The sequence below is a fragment of the Linepithema humile genome, chromosome 1 (genome assembly GCF_040581485.1).
Source record: "Linepithema humile isolate Giens D197 chromosome 1, Lhum_UNIL_v1.0, whole genome shotgun sequence".
In the NCBI taxonomy this organism is placed as follows: Eukaryota; Metazoa; Arthropoda; class Insecta; order Hymenoptera; family Formicidae; genus Linepithema; species Linepithema humile.
In genome coordinates this window covers 29,764,644-29,781,380 of record NC_090128.1, presented here as the reverse complement: position 1 = coordinate 29,781,380, position 16,737 = coordinate 29,764,644, and the positions used below count along the sequence as shown (strand labels likewise).

The 16,737-nt window shown below is 41.9% G+C and overlaps 1 protein-coding gene across 4 annotated transcripts in view; it reads right to left on the bottom strand.

Moving 5' to 3' along the window:
• Nucleotides 1–16,737, bottom strand: part of LOC105669001 (protein tramtrack, beta isoform) — a 60,320-nt gene that overhangs the window by 26,703 nt on the left and 16,880 nt on the right. Inside the window, exon 5 of one of the 4 annotated variants that reach the window (XM_067347224.1) lies at nt 6,141–16,614. The exons of the other annotated variants lie outside the window; for them this stretch is intronic. Coding sequence (XP_067203325.1) covers nt 16,289–16,614 — 326 coding nt within the window. The 3' untranslated portion in view covers nt 6,141–16,288. Of the gene's footprint in view, nt 1–6,140; nt 16,615–16,737 lie in introns of those variants that run through there. 4 annotated transcript variants of the gene reach the window in all.

Below are 16,737 nucleotides of genomic sequence, written 5' to 3'. Positions count from 1 at the left end.
CTTGAATCCTCGGACCAGAACTGTGGACAGATCCCGGTTGGGTCTTTGAATCTTTGGATTCTCGAAATCTTGGATTCTGAGATCTTTAGATCAACCGAGTCCTAGGATCTTGAGACATTCGATCTTCGGAATCTTGAACCTATAGATACTCGGCTTCTCGAATCCTTGGATTCTAAGATCCCCGAGGTCTTGAGTCCCTGGGGTCGTCGGACATTTAACTCCTCGTGGATGCAAATAAGATCTTTCTCTGTATCCTTGGATCCTCCGATCCTGATCTCACTCTCGTTAATTTCGCGTGTTCATCATCCCCGAGTTCTTTTAGTCGCTTGCTTCCCTACCTCTCTACGTCTCTTTCCTTTCCTCAAAAGTCCTCCCCTTCTTCTCGTCAAATGTACTGTGTATGTATACTATGTTATGTGTTACACACCCTGAACGCGCGATTAATTTAATCGCTAGAGACAGACAGAACGAGCGGCAGACAAACACTTGAAACGAAATATAGAAAAGAGAAGTTTTTCCCTTTTTCAGTGATATCTCAATTTGGAAATACCGATCTCGTTGCGATTGGATGTACTAAATCGCGAAAATTAACGTATTTCTGGCAAAAGGTATGAAGCAACTCGTATATCATTTTTAAAATAAGCACCAAAACGGACTCGTTCGCGAATGTCGTTACTCTTCACGATAAACCGAGAAAGTACGTGAACCTCGATTAAAAATCGACCGCTCGTTACCGCCGCGCGCGTTCCCTTGAGGCGCCGTTGCTCTTTGCGGCGGTTACAAAAGACGTAGTATCGTTTAAATAAATTTAAATAAACTGAGCCACGAGCTCATATCCTGAATAATCTCGTTGCTCGAGACCGCGCTCGCTGTATGAGAGAAGCGTGCTTAATAATTCCGTATTTAAAAACATGGAATTTCGCTTTGTGAGGGGCGCGAGCTCTTACGGACCATTTTCGCAAATACCCGATATGAAAAACGCGGCCGTAACGAAGGAATAAATATTAAATCAAGCAGCGCTTCAGGCCAATGAGTTAAACGAGCAACGCCGTCGCTCTCGGAAAACACGTATCCGACAAAAAATTTTGCACCTCTTTCATAATACAAATAATAGCTTACGTCACGCCGAAAAATGGAAAAAGCTTCTCTCAGTTTTTATCATACATATTTGAACTGAGTTTCAACTGAGAAATTCGCCCGAAAAAAATTTTAAAAATAACACATGGTAATTATACAATTCCATTTTCCGTTTTTCTTCCACGAATTTTACTCCCCCAAAAATTGTTTTTTCTTTTAACAATTGTGTTATCACTGATTGACAAAAGTTTATTTAACTTTCCGATAAGTGATATTGTCGTTACTTTAATGTAAAAAAAGCACAAAATACGGACATTGTGTGAGAGATACACCGCATCTTTGAAAGAAGTACAAACTTTTGTTCCACAACGCGAGATACTTGAGGTACACGTGCGATCAAAGCGTAGTACACGTAAGTTCTCTTTAAACATCGATCAAACTCCAAACCAGTGCGATTAATCAAAGAAAATGCGTAATGGCCGTACAAGTTTTGTGCGTAGGCAAAGCGAGCTGATCGTAAGGATTTTTCTCGTTCTCTTAGTATCGCGTCGAGTCCTCGAGTGCTTGGTATTAATGAACAAAGTGCTACAAGTGTGAAACAATATGTCAATCTCGCAAGCCAAAAAACCAACATCGAACATTTGCTATTAAAGCGGGCTCCGGACGACGTGATCAATGTAGATCTATTGTATCCAAGAAAATAAATGTGATTCAGACCCATTTTGCCGAGCAGTTTGCAGTGGGTTTACTTATCATTCACTACAATAATTTTGCAACTGATTGATTTTACTTTCAAATATACAAGTAAAAAGTTTTTAGAAAAAATAAGTGAAACCAAATAAAGTAAATTGATTCTTTTTTCAGGAAATAATGCTCCAGCAGTATCTACAACAATTACTTTCTTCACTCCGCCATCCCTTTCAACACTGATTAAGTATTAGTCCACATTCTCCCGTCCAACAATGGCCGTATCGCTTGTACCAACATTTTCTCACGTGTCGATTGTTAGTCCAACATTGGTCGCCAATCTATTCACGAACGTTGGCGCGCATGGACCAATCATCCGGAGCCGGCTTAAGAAACTAATTGGGCCGTGCATCTTTTCATCTTATACACGGTGTTGTATCTAGCAAGTATCCTAAATATGATCAGCACTCGAGGTAGTTAAGTTATAATCTGCGAAGCGCGTTATGCGGTGCGCCGCAATGTCCGACGTTATACCAGTCGGCGGAAATTAACTATTCAAACGATACGTATGCGAGACGGCCGAAACAATTATATTCCCATATCCTAATGCGCGAGAGAAACGAGGTTGATATATTATTCAAGGACGCCAAATGGTTCTGTCTGTCTCGAGGCACAAATGCCTGAAATCTCAAACGGAAGAGATGGGTCGAAAACGTAATGGAGCACTCTCTAAGCGGCACGAATGCGTTAGCGGAGTGCTCACATACGCGTGAATATGCGCGTTGCATTGTGCCGTGCATAAACCCGTTAATGTTGTCGTGAAATTCCCGCTGCCGAGACGCATAGAACACCTCAGAGCCGATACTTGCGGTTAAATCCGCAATCTCTTTCGTATGATTTATCTTCCGCTAGAAAACGCGCGCTCTGTACGCACAAATTTTACATTCAATAATAAATAAAAAATAACTGTCTCCATTGAATTCGTTAAACAGAGATACAATATTTATAATTTCAAGATCTTTGAAGTAAAGAAAAGCATAGTTTGAGGAAAATGCATACACAATCAAAATAGTGCAAAACATTTTGAGCAATATGTGACAAGACTCACTTGAAAGAATGATGTGCATTACAAAGCATTTCATAAAGTTTCATAAAGTTACTTTAATCTATCTTTATGGAGAAACGCTGTGAACTGAACTGTAATTGACTTTTTAATGAATTTCGCGCGACAAGGAAATGACACTCGAGGTGCTCTACGATCTGGAAAAATGGAGTCCTTGAAAGCCTGCGCTGCCATTCAAACTGATCAATGTTATATGTTATACTGTACATATATAAACGCGTAGTTATCCAAGGATATCTGCCGACAATCATAATGGAAATATAAGGTGTGACAAAAAGTTTTCGGTAAAACTTTATAACAATTTATCTTGATTAGATCGAAATTTTATGGAAATTAATTGTAAATTCTCATTTTTTTAATTTTCTACGCACTCGTTTATCACGTTGAAAATATTGAAATGCTCGAGACTTTCGTGTTTAAGAAAGCAAAAGTAAAGCTCAACCCGAGAAAAAATGGTATAAATAGTCAGATGTAAATATATACAATTAGTTATGAAAAGATCCGAATTTTATATGATCATATAAAATTACATATGTTATTAGATTTTTTCATAACTAATTATATATATTTACATCTGACCATATTACACCATTTTTTCTCGGCAAGTTTTTACTGCAAAATTATTTGCTCTAATTATTGCAAAAATAATATAAATCACATACATTGTTGCAGAACACCCTATAGAATGCTTTTTACTCTTGTCGGTACGAAAATCTCGGATTGCGAATAGGCTGGCTGAACTTTCGCAAGAGACTCCATTCCGGCGATACCCCAAGCATGATATCGCGTGTTAACCCCTTGCGAATCGCCTTATTTTCACGATGGTTACCTGCCACGTGCCATTTTATATTGCCGCGAAGTCAGCAACATGAAGCGCATTTTAACGTATAAGGAAACCAAGAACAAAAATTTTAGCAAGAAAACGCGTGGCAATGGTAATGCTTGCACAAGTATCAATCGCATACAATTTACACAATCAATAAATTTTTATACATCTTACAAATTGCTGTATTCTATTAAAAAGTATCAAAGGACAACTTTCATGAACTGCTTTAATTAGGTATTTTAGAAAATTACATTATAGATTCCGTATTATCTCTTATTGCTAAACAATGAGATTAATTGTATGAAGGAAAATTGTCACACCGACGCAACACAACAATGGAATAACAAAAAATATTCACGTACGATATTGCACGAAACTACTATTCGGTCACGTTCTTCGACCATCCTGTATATGCAAGCGTCACTTTATGCAGCCCTCGCGAAAAGACGTATGCCGCAAAGGGTTAAAATCGTTGTCTACTGTTCACTCGACGAGCTGATTGCCGCCGCCGGTGTATCGTCGTATCGATCGACTGCATTCACGCTAGCCACCGTTCTCCGCTAATGCGCGATTTAAATAATATTCGCGTGACGGCGCGGGGGCGGTAAAGAAAGAAGGTGAAAGGTCACTTGGTGCGCTTCCGATCGATGGCAGGACCGGCGCCAAAAGAGCATTCGCGAAAGACGAAAGCGGAAAGAGTCGGGCAGAAAAAGACGGACAAGTTAAAAACTTTCGTCGTTCCGCCCGCGCAGTTCGATTTTCAATGAAACCCGATTGACCCCCTCCCACCCCCCCGCTACTTTTTCATTTCCACTTTTCCGCGAGTTTCGACGCGCGAGTCGAGTCGCGACGAGCGCGAGAGAATGCAGTCGTGGATACGACGCCCCGTCGACGCTGTAAAAAAAGACTTTGTACACTGTCGCTTTTTATTATACATATACACAAGGTAGAGAGCGATGTTTTTATATATATATATATATATATATATATATATATACATATATACGTATATATAAATGTGTGTGAGTACCTTTCATCTCTGGTTAGTGGAGTAGCTTCGGTTAGATTCGGTTAGAACAGTGTTTTTCAACCCTTTCTGCGTGATAGAAATACCTTGAGATGCGCGGGGAATCGGCGTACAGTTTCTAGATTAATTTCGTGGCACGAAATGAAAAATTGGGGCTTTTTCGCCCTTAACGGTGTCGAAAGAATGTCGCGAGAAAAATTGAGAATAATGTACCATGTTCGCTCGGAAAAACAATATTTTTAAAGGAAATAAGTAATATCGTCGATATTAAATTTTCATCATTTCGTGCTAAGAAACGCAACTGGAAACAACTGCGCGATGATGCGTCACGGAGAAATGCAATTGTGCGCTCACCAGAAGTCGCATACCGATAGCAGACTTGCCGTAGATTTAAAAATATAATTAAAGCTCTAGACACAACTAGACATAAAGGCGAGTTGTGAAGGATAAAAAAATGTCGACTTCAAATTTTCATTACACGGCGCTGCTATCAATATGTCTCTTCCGCAATATCACGGTACACTGTAGTCCCTTTGATCTTGATTTCGATAAGATAGACATGTGATATAACAGGTACTTTACAGACTCTCGCGGTATATGACGCGAGATTAGGTATCCCGCAGTCATCTCATAGAACGCTAGAGACGAGTTCTGCTACTCGAAAATCCCTTTCTCGAACACCTTGTGATGTTACTACTTGCGTGAGATTCATTTCAGTAATAAAAGTGAGAGAAAAGTGCTTCGTAAAAAGTTCTAGAAAGACAATTTGATCGTTTTTTTTTTCCGGACTTGTTGCGAAATGTCTAACACGGAACAGAGGTTGAAAAACACCGGATTAGAGCACGTCACTTGCGAAGAGCGGAAGGATATCAGTGGCTGTTACAATTACGTCTTGCGGCTCGTATAAATTCAGGTGAGACCGATGTAAGAATGTTGGAACAAAAAGACAGAAGAGAGTGGAAAACAAGAAGTAACAGAGAGAAAGAAGAAGATAAAGAAATGGCAAAGTGTGTGAGAAAAGATGGAGAAAAAAAAGGAGCGAAAATGGCGAAGGCAAAGCACCTGTGTGTCGGAAGACGATATAACTCCAAGGATGAACTCCAAGTAAACGAGAATCTGCCTTTTTGGTGCAGAGAAAGAATAAAACATGGCTTTTTTTTTTGTACACACCGTTACGCGACTGTTTTACCATGTGGCCAGACAACAAAAAATAAAGCGAGTCTCGCGTTCATCGCAAAGCACACATTCTCTCTTTCTGTTTTCCGGCAGAACGGAGCCCTCCTCTTTTTTTACCCCTCCGAAAAACAAACAGATTCGAGTATTGAATCGCAAGAGTATCGTTGTCCAGTGGTTGCGGCGAAACGATAAAGCAAAATACACACCCCGTGGTCGACGGTGGGTTAGATTGAATAATGTTTATTATTTCACAAATCTCTTCTTAATACAAAAATATTACAATATTTTATTTGGTAACATCGTTACCTTTGTTTATTCGCTTACCTCTTACTAGCTGATGCGCGCGCCAGCAAAATTTTTACGACACTTTTGTGTCAAGTGATTGTTTGAATAGCGAGATGTGCTACGCTCCGGAAGCATCAAGTTTCAAACTAGGGAATTTATTGATCCTGCAGATGCGAATAATTTAAGAAACTAGACTCGAGTTTTCTGCAATGCAGCTTCAGACACAAAATATTGAAAAATTCGCAAGATGTAAAAATATTAATGCGTTTGAATACTTCAATCTACGAATTCATTGTTCCAATAACATTTTGATTCGTCATAAACTTTCAATTAGTCAGCAAAGTGGCGCAGAGAATTTTGTTTGGCGCGCGCATACGGGAATCCTAATCTCTAGATACACAAAACCTTAGACTCGAAAGCAATTAAATACTTATGATAGTTGCATTAATCTACGCATAGGCAGGCATTTATTATGGCACGATCGTTTGTGAATAAAAAGGAAGGATGAAGGTTTAGGATAAGCGCAATGGTCAACGCAGCAGGCCCTAACAGCATCGTTATAAATCGTACTTTCTTCCTGAAGCACGTCAAAGTGCAAAATGCGGAATCTGATGTAGTGAAAAATGGGCGATCTCAGGAAAGAATCGTTCACGCATTCGCAGCATACGCAAACGATTTCAATCGATATCGGCAGAGCATTTGTTTTTCAACGCACATCAAATATATAGATGCACTCTTGACTCAATTCATCGGGCACCATTTAAATTCTCACCTACGTAATTTTCAACCTCAAATTTTTTTCAAACCGTTCGCAAAGCTCACTAAAGGATTAAAATTCAGAGTGTCAAAGGGTTCAAGGAGCTAATGATTTAGAGATTAAACGCTTGGTTTTCGAATCCTATTCTAACGAGAGCGTGACGAGAACTATGCAATCGGAAAATCCGTGAATCCTGGTATCTAATGAACTTTTCTTTTCTCATTTGCTCGCTTGTAATAATTAAAATAGCAAGGTGTACACATTATTATGTACGATTCTCTAGAAATATGTCAACTACGATAAAATCCGCGGTCTTTTCGCGTGATCAACGCCGCGAGATTAGCATAGCGAAAAATATTCAGCGAACTATCACGGACATGCCGCGTGCTAGGCTATGCGCGGCAACATGTTTGCAGGTAGCGTGACACCGGTTATATTTTAGTTATCGAGCAAAGAATCGATATACCGCCGACAATGCCAATATTTCTCCTTGCGAAATAACCGCAAACTATTCTACGGCTGCGAAATTAACGTTCGGAAATGAAGTTCGATGGCGCAATCTTGATTTCGACCATCGGCAAGTCGATTCGAACGATGACGTGACGTTGACCGACAGTACGAAATACAACGCTTTATCGCACGACGTATTACGCGATGCTATTCTTTTATACTTAATGTGATAAGAGATTCGCGCGAAATTATGTAGGAAGAATTTGCCGTTATAGCATATGTGAACCGCAACGCTCGCCGTTGCTATTCACAAAGTGTTAATTAGCTGAAAATTTTGCAACGCGTCAATTGAGAAACAAGAGCACCGATCGGACGGACGATTGAATAAGCTGTGCCGAAAATAGCTCGACCCAAGGTCGCTGAAATAACCTTTGTCATAAACGGCATCACATTTTAGCGAATATCGACAGCTCTTTGTGGAAAGTCGAAGAATATCGTATTCATGTCGGATTTAGAGGTTTCTTCCATTTTTCAACGCATTAGCCGATTTTTCACGGAATCAAATCGCTTCTCATCGACACTTTTGCGTTGCTTCCACTTTTAGAGCTAAAGTTTCCAACCAGTATGTATCCAACATACATCTGATATTTTTTGTTGCGCAATATGTAAAAAATACGTAAAAGCACACGCCAGACATGCGTGCCGATATTTCTAAGAGATACGTGCGATTTCTGATCCTCTTTTGCAACTCATGTCGCAGTCTGATATTTCGTGTGGGAATCGTAAGGAGAAAAAGACTCAAGTACCGAACAAAGTTGAGCGTATTGCGACACTCTTGGAATGTCCACTCCTCAGTTTTAGCGTGTTACACAAAATTTAATATCTGAAAACAAGTTCTAGAAAAATGGCTTGTGTGTTACATGTCACGTGTTTAAAATTCTTTGAACATAGAAATATATAATAGAATCGCAAGAGAGAGAGAGAGATGAACAGCCTCAGAATAAACAATGGAACATTTGTAACAAATGCTAGTCATTATAAAACGTCCAATTTGATAAAACTTGCTTCTCGTGATCTCACGCCGCGATTGAGCCCGCGTGCTTTTCGAACGAAAGCGCCGGTACGTGTGCAAAGAGCCAGATACGAGAAACGGATCGGAGAAGATGGACGGCGGCACGTATTAATGTAACAAGCAAGTCCATTCGCTAGCGTGATTATTTCCGAGACTTCAAAACTGCGATTTTATCATGGACGGTAACACGACCCTTACAATCACCGGCGGACGCCGCGCTCGCTCTCGCGCCCAGGCGTTCGCATGATGATTTATATCGGAATCGCGAGGCACGAACGTATTCAAATGCTCGGCGGGCCGAGCGGTGGGCGTCGGCACGGAAGCGGAGAGCCAGTCGGAAGTGAGGAAGTATTCCTGCAGCGTCAAGACAGAGACGAATGAGGCGGATGTGTGGGATCCGCTGGAAATTACGGGGCCCCCGATGTTGTTTGCACAGCGACGCAGAGCCTTCTGCAAATGAGACGCCAATTTTCTCGGCCTCGGATAAATGAGGCGGAATTACGAAGAGCTAACCCCATCTCTCGTATCGCACGGACGAGAGAACGAGAGGTGCGACGAGAGGCGCGACGAGAGGCACCGAAGAGCTGCTGCGGAAAATCGTATATCGAGACGAGCGGAAATTTATGAATAAGGAAGCCACTCCGATGCGCCCTGGAGTCACTCACCGGAACCGTTTCAAAGCGTTCCAAAACTTTACGAGTGGGTGCTCCACGCGCGCTTCGTGTCGTCTAGTGCTCGTTCCACATCGATCCGGAACGCACACTATCCCGTATAGCTTAGCTAAAGCCAGTTAACTCTCTCTCTCTCTCCCTCCCTCCCTCTCAAATCTTCCAATCTACCTGGTTAACAGGACTCGACAAGATTCGCCAAAGGATTAACGTCGCACTCCAAGTCTGCGCTAGTCAAAGAAGAGGGCCCTCCACTCGTTGAGTGTTCAACGTTTATTTCCGATGCGCATCATCTAGATGGTGCGCAAAACGTGGATTACAGTAGGAGAATTGCATTCTGCCGCGTCATCATTTTTAATTACATTTATAATCGTTTTACAATCGGGAAACGGACGGACAGCTGTTGCCAGCACCGCTGTCACCGTCGCCACGTCACCCCTACCCAAGCATCCTTCAAACTCGGAGAGATGCACGGGCGGAGGGGAGGCGGCCGACGCGGCATCCAGCTGCTAACTTGATCCTGCGGGACAACCCTCTCTCCCTCTGATGAAACATCACTGACTAATGCTGTGATGAAGGGAGAGAGAGAGAGAGAGAGAGAGAGAGAGAGAGAGAGAGAGAAGGGAGGGAGAGGTCCGTGAACAGAAGGAGAAAGAAAATTGGAACTGAGGGGAGGATAGAATAGCAGAGGGGACGCTCTGGAAGATTTATTATGCAGAGGGAGAGTGAGAGAGAAACGTACGAGCCCTTACGGAGCTTAACACACTTTGTACCGGGCGTTGCGCACATAAGCTGTCTCTATTTTTCGGTCCGGAACGCTGATATACGCGCGAAGAGTATACGGTGGCGGTTTATATTCTGAATAATGCATCCGAATTTTCCTCGGCAAAGCCTTCCTCATCTCTTTCGCTCATTATTCAAATTTTTGCACGATAATGCGGAATGTATCTGGCTATTTTTCAAATCGCGGAAAGAGGCGCGGCGACGCGAATTTATAATTAAAGACACCGTTCCGTCAGAAGACGCAACTCGGGCTCTCACCGACCGAGAACGCGGATGTCGTCGAGACGCACACGTCGCAAATGTAGATATTCAAGATGCAGTGTCTAAAAATTGTTCACGCTAACAACGCCCGACATCGCGGAATCCGATATCCCCTCGACATCGATCACCGCGCGCTATGCCGCTGTGCCGGAAAGAGCCGTTAAGGGAGAGGGATGCAAAAGGGACGGAGACACGGAGACGCGGCGGTCCGTAGAGGACGACGATGGGGGAGCGGCGGCGAAGGGGCGACGAGGAGAGAGAGCACACAGTATATTTCCCGCACACCCTCCATTGTGCGCGTCTCCTCCCAGTACATTCGACTTAACTGCATATATGCCTAGGAGTGCAGTCGCATGATCTATGTACGTTGGATTCAACACGCAGGCGGCCCATACGGCGCGGTACAGCGCTGTTACAGGATTTCGCCGTCTCTCCCTCGGCGAATGACGATCGTACGGCGACGCGGGAAACGTTCCGCCATACACACTTTTCCGTCTCTCCTCTCTTTTTATTTTCCCTCAAACCAGGTGCCGCACTAAATTCACACGTGGCCGCTGAGAAAGTATCTGCTGCTGCTGCTGCAGGCAGTTACACCGCAGTTGAATATACTTCCGCCGAACGAGGAACTATCCCGAAATCCCGAACAAAATTGCGGTATCAGCGCTTGAACGTGGGCTAAAAGCGCGGAACAATATGCCAATCACGCAATATAATTTTTCTATAATCTGGATAAATTTTACATTAATTTAAATAACATTCTATGCAAAATTCAAAAATTTCAGAAATCTTTAATTGTGAAATTCAAGAATTATCATATGAAATATTTAAATTATCTACAAATCATTTGTCTTTCGAAAATTCGTAATCGGAACAAAAATGGCTGTATAAATGCACGATCAATCGTAATTGGTCAAAGAAATCGTTTGTGCGAATCGGCTGAGTTTCGAGAAGCAACGTAATTTCGTCGCGCAAACTTTCCCGATGCAGTTGGTTTCCAGAGAGCTACTTGTAAAGCCGAAACGTTGGAACTTCATTTCAAGTATTTCTGTCAATAGACGACAGAGCACTTTGCCCAACATCTCAGTAGTATGCCTGTTCGGAGACAATACCGCAGCGTTCCTCAAACATGTAACCATCCAAGACACAAGAGGAACGAGGGTTGATTGAACCGCTTGGTGACGATAACAAGGACATCGCGATATACGAAGAGAACCGCGTCTCTGTGCCGGAATTGGAGCATTCGATGCTAGTAATAGCCGAATGCTAAAGATCATCTAGATTATTTAACGGCACAGTCAAATATTGACAAGAACGATTCTGAGAAATAATAATAAAGATTTGAATGCACGAGAAGATCCATGTCTAATAGAATAGCAGGACCGCGCTGCTATATGCAAATAGAGAGAAGCGGTTACTATGAGAAGAAACATCTAAATCTTCTCAACAAGGAAAACGAGCAAAATCTAGAAAGGGATTTTCACTATTTTCTGAATATTTTTATTACACAAGATTAAGAAAAAAATTATATATATATATAATTATAATTATAATTAATATATATAATATAATAATATATTATATATATGTAATTATAGACTGTAAAAAAACTGCAGTCGTTCGATAGAAATATCTATAAAAGATCAGTGCGATCGTACCAAAAATCAGCGGTTAAATGGTTAATGGCTCGGTGCAATCCGCAGTTTCGCACTAGACGAAGTTTCTGCTCTTTCGAGTGAACACTCGAGGACGTATCAGAGGAAGCCAGCACAGCGACTCCGGTTTCTCCTCCATTGATTAAGCCAACCACCGAGTTTAAAGTAAGCAGGCACGAGCGCGAAAGACGAAAGCCTCTTGTCGTACGGTCGAGAAACGAAACTCTTTGCGGCCGCGATACTACTCGGGGTGCACTTCCATTCAGTGATCCTCTTATTGAGAACACCCCTCCCCACCCGCCTTACTCTCAAACCCGACGACTACATCCGTCCGTGTAATAAGCGCGAGAAGATATGCCGGTAAGGAGCTTATCGTCGAGAAAGGACCCCGTCGCTCCTTGGATTGCGCCCGCTACTTTAGCAGTGCATGAGAATATTAAACAACCGATGCGTCTCGAGAGCAAAGAAAGCTATAATACGTCGTTTCGCGAAGCCGCTTTGTTCAGAAATCGATCGATATCGAGAATAAGTATCACTCGTAAAGAAGTTTTTTTTATAGGCGATTTTATAGGCGACGGGGATCGAGAAATGATAGAAGAACGAGCGAAAGGAAAGGAAGCTTAACGTAAGAAAAAGGATGTATTATTGAGATCAATAAGAATTTCGCAAGTCGACAAGTATAATGCAAAGTTTGCGGATTTGCTAGAAAAATGGACATATTTGTTATAGGCAAATAATATCGATCTAAAAAATATTTCCTCAAAATATAGTAGACTTTTAAAAAGACGGTGAGAAACATGAATCTCAGAATGCAATGCAAATGTCAATAAGATGTTTGAAAGTGACGATTAAACGATTTTGAAATTTATCGATCGAAATATCCACGTGAAGCAGAGTGGCAGGTAAATCTGCGAGTTTATAAAAATACACAAGCGCGATCGAAGGGCCGCAAAGAATATCCATGGAGAAAATCGATGGCTCAAGGACAGAAGATAGCACGCTGCGAGAGGTAATTAGGGTAATGAAGGGCGAGCGATATAATTAGATGCAACGATGGATCGATAAACCGAGCCGCTGAGAGGGAAAATGAAGAATGTTGTTGAGCTTTTTATCGCTCAATCACGAAGGGAGAGAGTGAGAGAGAGAGAGAGAGAGAGAGAGCCCTTTGACTGTACTGCAACAGGGAGTCTCGCATGATACTAATTTCCATTTGGGCCCTGCTGCCGCTAATGCACCATCCGCCCATCGCTCTACCGTGTCGCTGAAAGAGATAGACGATTTTCTCACTGTTAGGTCGAAAAGTTACGACACCAAAGTGCCTCGTCGCCCTCGCCGAGAGACGCGACAACGTCTCTCGCGCGATGACGAGAGATATAATACAGCAGGCAGGCACCGTTACGGCTGCATGTCACGACCGACTCGCGACATTAATATTACCGGATCCGAATTGTCGCCCCGGCTACGTGTCCTCCTTGTTACAAACGAAGAGACAGAGTTCAGAGATTCAAGAATTCGGGCTATCCGGAGATCCCGCGCTCGAGAAATTCCAAATTCCACGTACAAACGTCTGAGAATCTCGCAGTAAATTGCGCCACCGTGTAATAAATACACGTGGAGCGAGCGCGAGCTTTAATATTTGTAAAACATTTCTGCAGATTGGCAATTTAATGCTCAACCGTCATACAGCCGTATAAATTTTAATTTAAAAGAATGAATGCCCTCGATACAGACATATTATGTATGTCGATATATCGCCCGTTATTACTCGGTAAACAGGCACTACAATAGAGTTTCCAATTTGCTCAAGAACGGGACATCGTTCATATCGTGTCGTGCTCATGGAATAGTACTTGTTTGTCTGGCCGCCACGCCGGAAGAAGAGTCGATACACGTGTGTCATTGACAGAGCTATGTGGCTCCAAACTCGTGAAATTTTTACTATCGTTCGGCGCAATCGATGCAAGATGTATCGCAGTTTTATCTCGCGAAAAATGTTTACCGCACTTTACGAGAGAAATAAGAATTCAAACGCTTGAAAAAATGGTGAAATTTTTTTTCGGAATTTTACGCTCAAATTTCTGTATTACTTTGAATTTCCCGTGTTAAAATACGCAATCACAAAAATATCGGCAAAGAAAAGGAAGGTAACTTCATAACTAAAGTGAAATAAAAATAGGAGAAGACAAAGAAATCTTTCAACGAAGCATATTTTGTGACTACTGTTCACAATCAAAGTAAGTGGTAAGATAATCGGATTTCATGTTCCCGAGAGTTTTACGCGTCCATTTTTTACCGGTTCCGGAAAACATGACACTGCCAGAACACATCCGCTTGGCGGGAGACAAAACGGAGCATCATTACTGCATGACGCTTGTCGAGTGAAGAAAGAGAAACAAACCACGCAGCAGCATGCATTCTCGTGAAAACTGCGGTGCGGCTTTATGCGACGAATAGATAGCAAAAGTTGGCCACCGGTCGCACGAGAATGTCTCGAAAAATCGCGAGAACGTTGTGCGGAATTCCCTTCACGCCAATGAGAGAGAATTTCAATTTTAGTTGGCGCAAGTATGAAAAGGAATCGTTTTGCAGTTGATCTAACCTCGTAGAGTCGTGTATAACTCCTGTGCAATGTTCGCAATTCAAAACGGATTAAAATTTTCAAATTGCCACACAACGAGCATCGCATCGGTAATCGTGTTGAGAAGGTGAGAAGTTAACTGGTCAACTAAAACCTGTGCGCGAACGTATCGCTAGTATCTGTATTTATATGATCCCTTTCTGAAAAAGTCCGACATATTACTTGATCTACGCCCGATATTGGCGCGGATTTAATGGCTCGAAGAACTAAAAGTGTCGTATTGCAAATAGAGAAAGAACGTAGGTAAAAAAAAATTGGCTCGACGCCATTCCTTCCCAGAATCACGGCGGGTAGGAACGACGCGGACGGAGAGAAAAGGGTGCGTGTTTGTATAACGACGAGGGCTATGAACGTGTGACCATGCACTGCCTAAGAGAGGTACCGCGTCGCTTACTACGTATAATTACTATTTATCGTACTGATTAGCAATTTATCATTGTACTTAAACGAAAGGCACCACAAGCGAGCTCGTAAGAAGCCTGTCCTTTTTCGTAACAGTCTATGAGCCTGCGAGACTAGTTTCATGACTATTCTTGAGCCACGGCGGCTCACACAGAAATCAGTCTTCGACGTGATTCACAACCTATCATATATAAATATAATATATTTATTACGCGCATCGATGAACGTTTTGCACCACTTTTCTCTTGTGCGCGCAGACAGACCGCGCGATTTGAGCGTGAAAAGCAATATCGTTGTTCATTACGCATTATTACATTGCGCAAAATATGTGTATTCATATTTTGCATGCAACACCAAATATACTTTCGCATTTCTCGTCCCGCAGACAAGATCAAAGGAAAGATCTCAGAGTAAAAGTGGTGCAAAACTATTCGCGACATGTGTATAAAACACTCCTTAATATTATTTAATATCTCTGCCGCAACTGCAGAGACGATAGCCAAAGATGCTGAAGTCCGGGAATCCGAAAACCGTAAAAGTTTTCTGAAAGCATTGGGATCGGCGAGCTCGTGAGTCCTCGGTGATACGAGGATACGAGCGGAAGGATTACGAAATCAAGAAATGATCCGTAACAATAAAGGAACGTTATTTCATCTCGACGCCGGATATTCCGGAACTACAATATCGGACAATCAGCGGGAGGTAGAACACGAAAGTTTTGTACTCGATATTACTTTCATTGAGATCTCCGGCTATAAATTCTACGAACACTCTGCTACAACTAAGAAAGTTCTCTCAAGCAAAAACCAGATCTCCTGCGTCTTATTAATTAGACATTAAATACTTAGGATTTAATGCACAAGAATAAATAGGTTAAAAATTTAAGATTTAGTTCCAATAATATTTAAATAAGAAAAGAACGCGCGTAACGGTGCATCGTTCTGCGACAGTCGTGACGTATACAGTTGTGCAACATGTTGACCACGGCGATTAATGCTAATTGCGTGTGAAATGACACAGGCACAAGTTATACGTATGTCAATTTCAAGCCGGTGTTCTCCGCAAATATGCGCGTGAATCTACAGAATTATACTTTATAATAGAAAAATAAATTATGTATGTAAAATAGGACTTAAGGCTCGGGAGATTCCAAGCATTGTAAATGCCAGAGTGAGTAAAACTCACAATCAAAAGACACGATCGTGTCTCGCGCTAGAGTAGACGCAAATAATGAAATACGGATCGTGTATCTGTATACGAAATCGTCTGAGTACTTTAAATTATTTCTTAATAACGCGCGAACCGAGTTCCTACAATGTCAGCTTTATACCGACTGGAAAATCCACCCGGTTAGTATATTTTGCACGTATACGCACTGTACGTCATTATGCGACGAAAGAGTCACTAGGTCAGATAACCAGACTCCGTTTTTGCTAAGAAATGCTTGGGCTCCATGCGCGTAAATGACGATATAAAGGAAATCTCGTCGCGTATGTGCCCTCCATGTTTCAATTTGATGTGCCTTTTCAAGTTGTCAGATCTAGTCAACGATATCCTACAGATGTGACAAGTATGTTTATCGGGATAGTGCGATTTCATGTGCTTTTTTATGTTGGCTACGCTCTTGCCACAGATCTTACAGCAATCCATACCAATACTCTGCGAGTACTCTAACTTATTGTCTTTATTTATGTCTTTATCCTTTTCTTTTTTGTAAGTCCTTGTCGTTCCTGGAATACAAGTTCCTGATTTCAATTTTATCATAATCCGCTGATAATGCCAACTTTGTCTACAATCATCCCAAAACGTGAGGGGATAGTCGATTCAACGTTATCATATTCATTTTTTCGCAA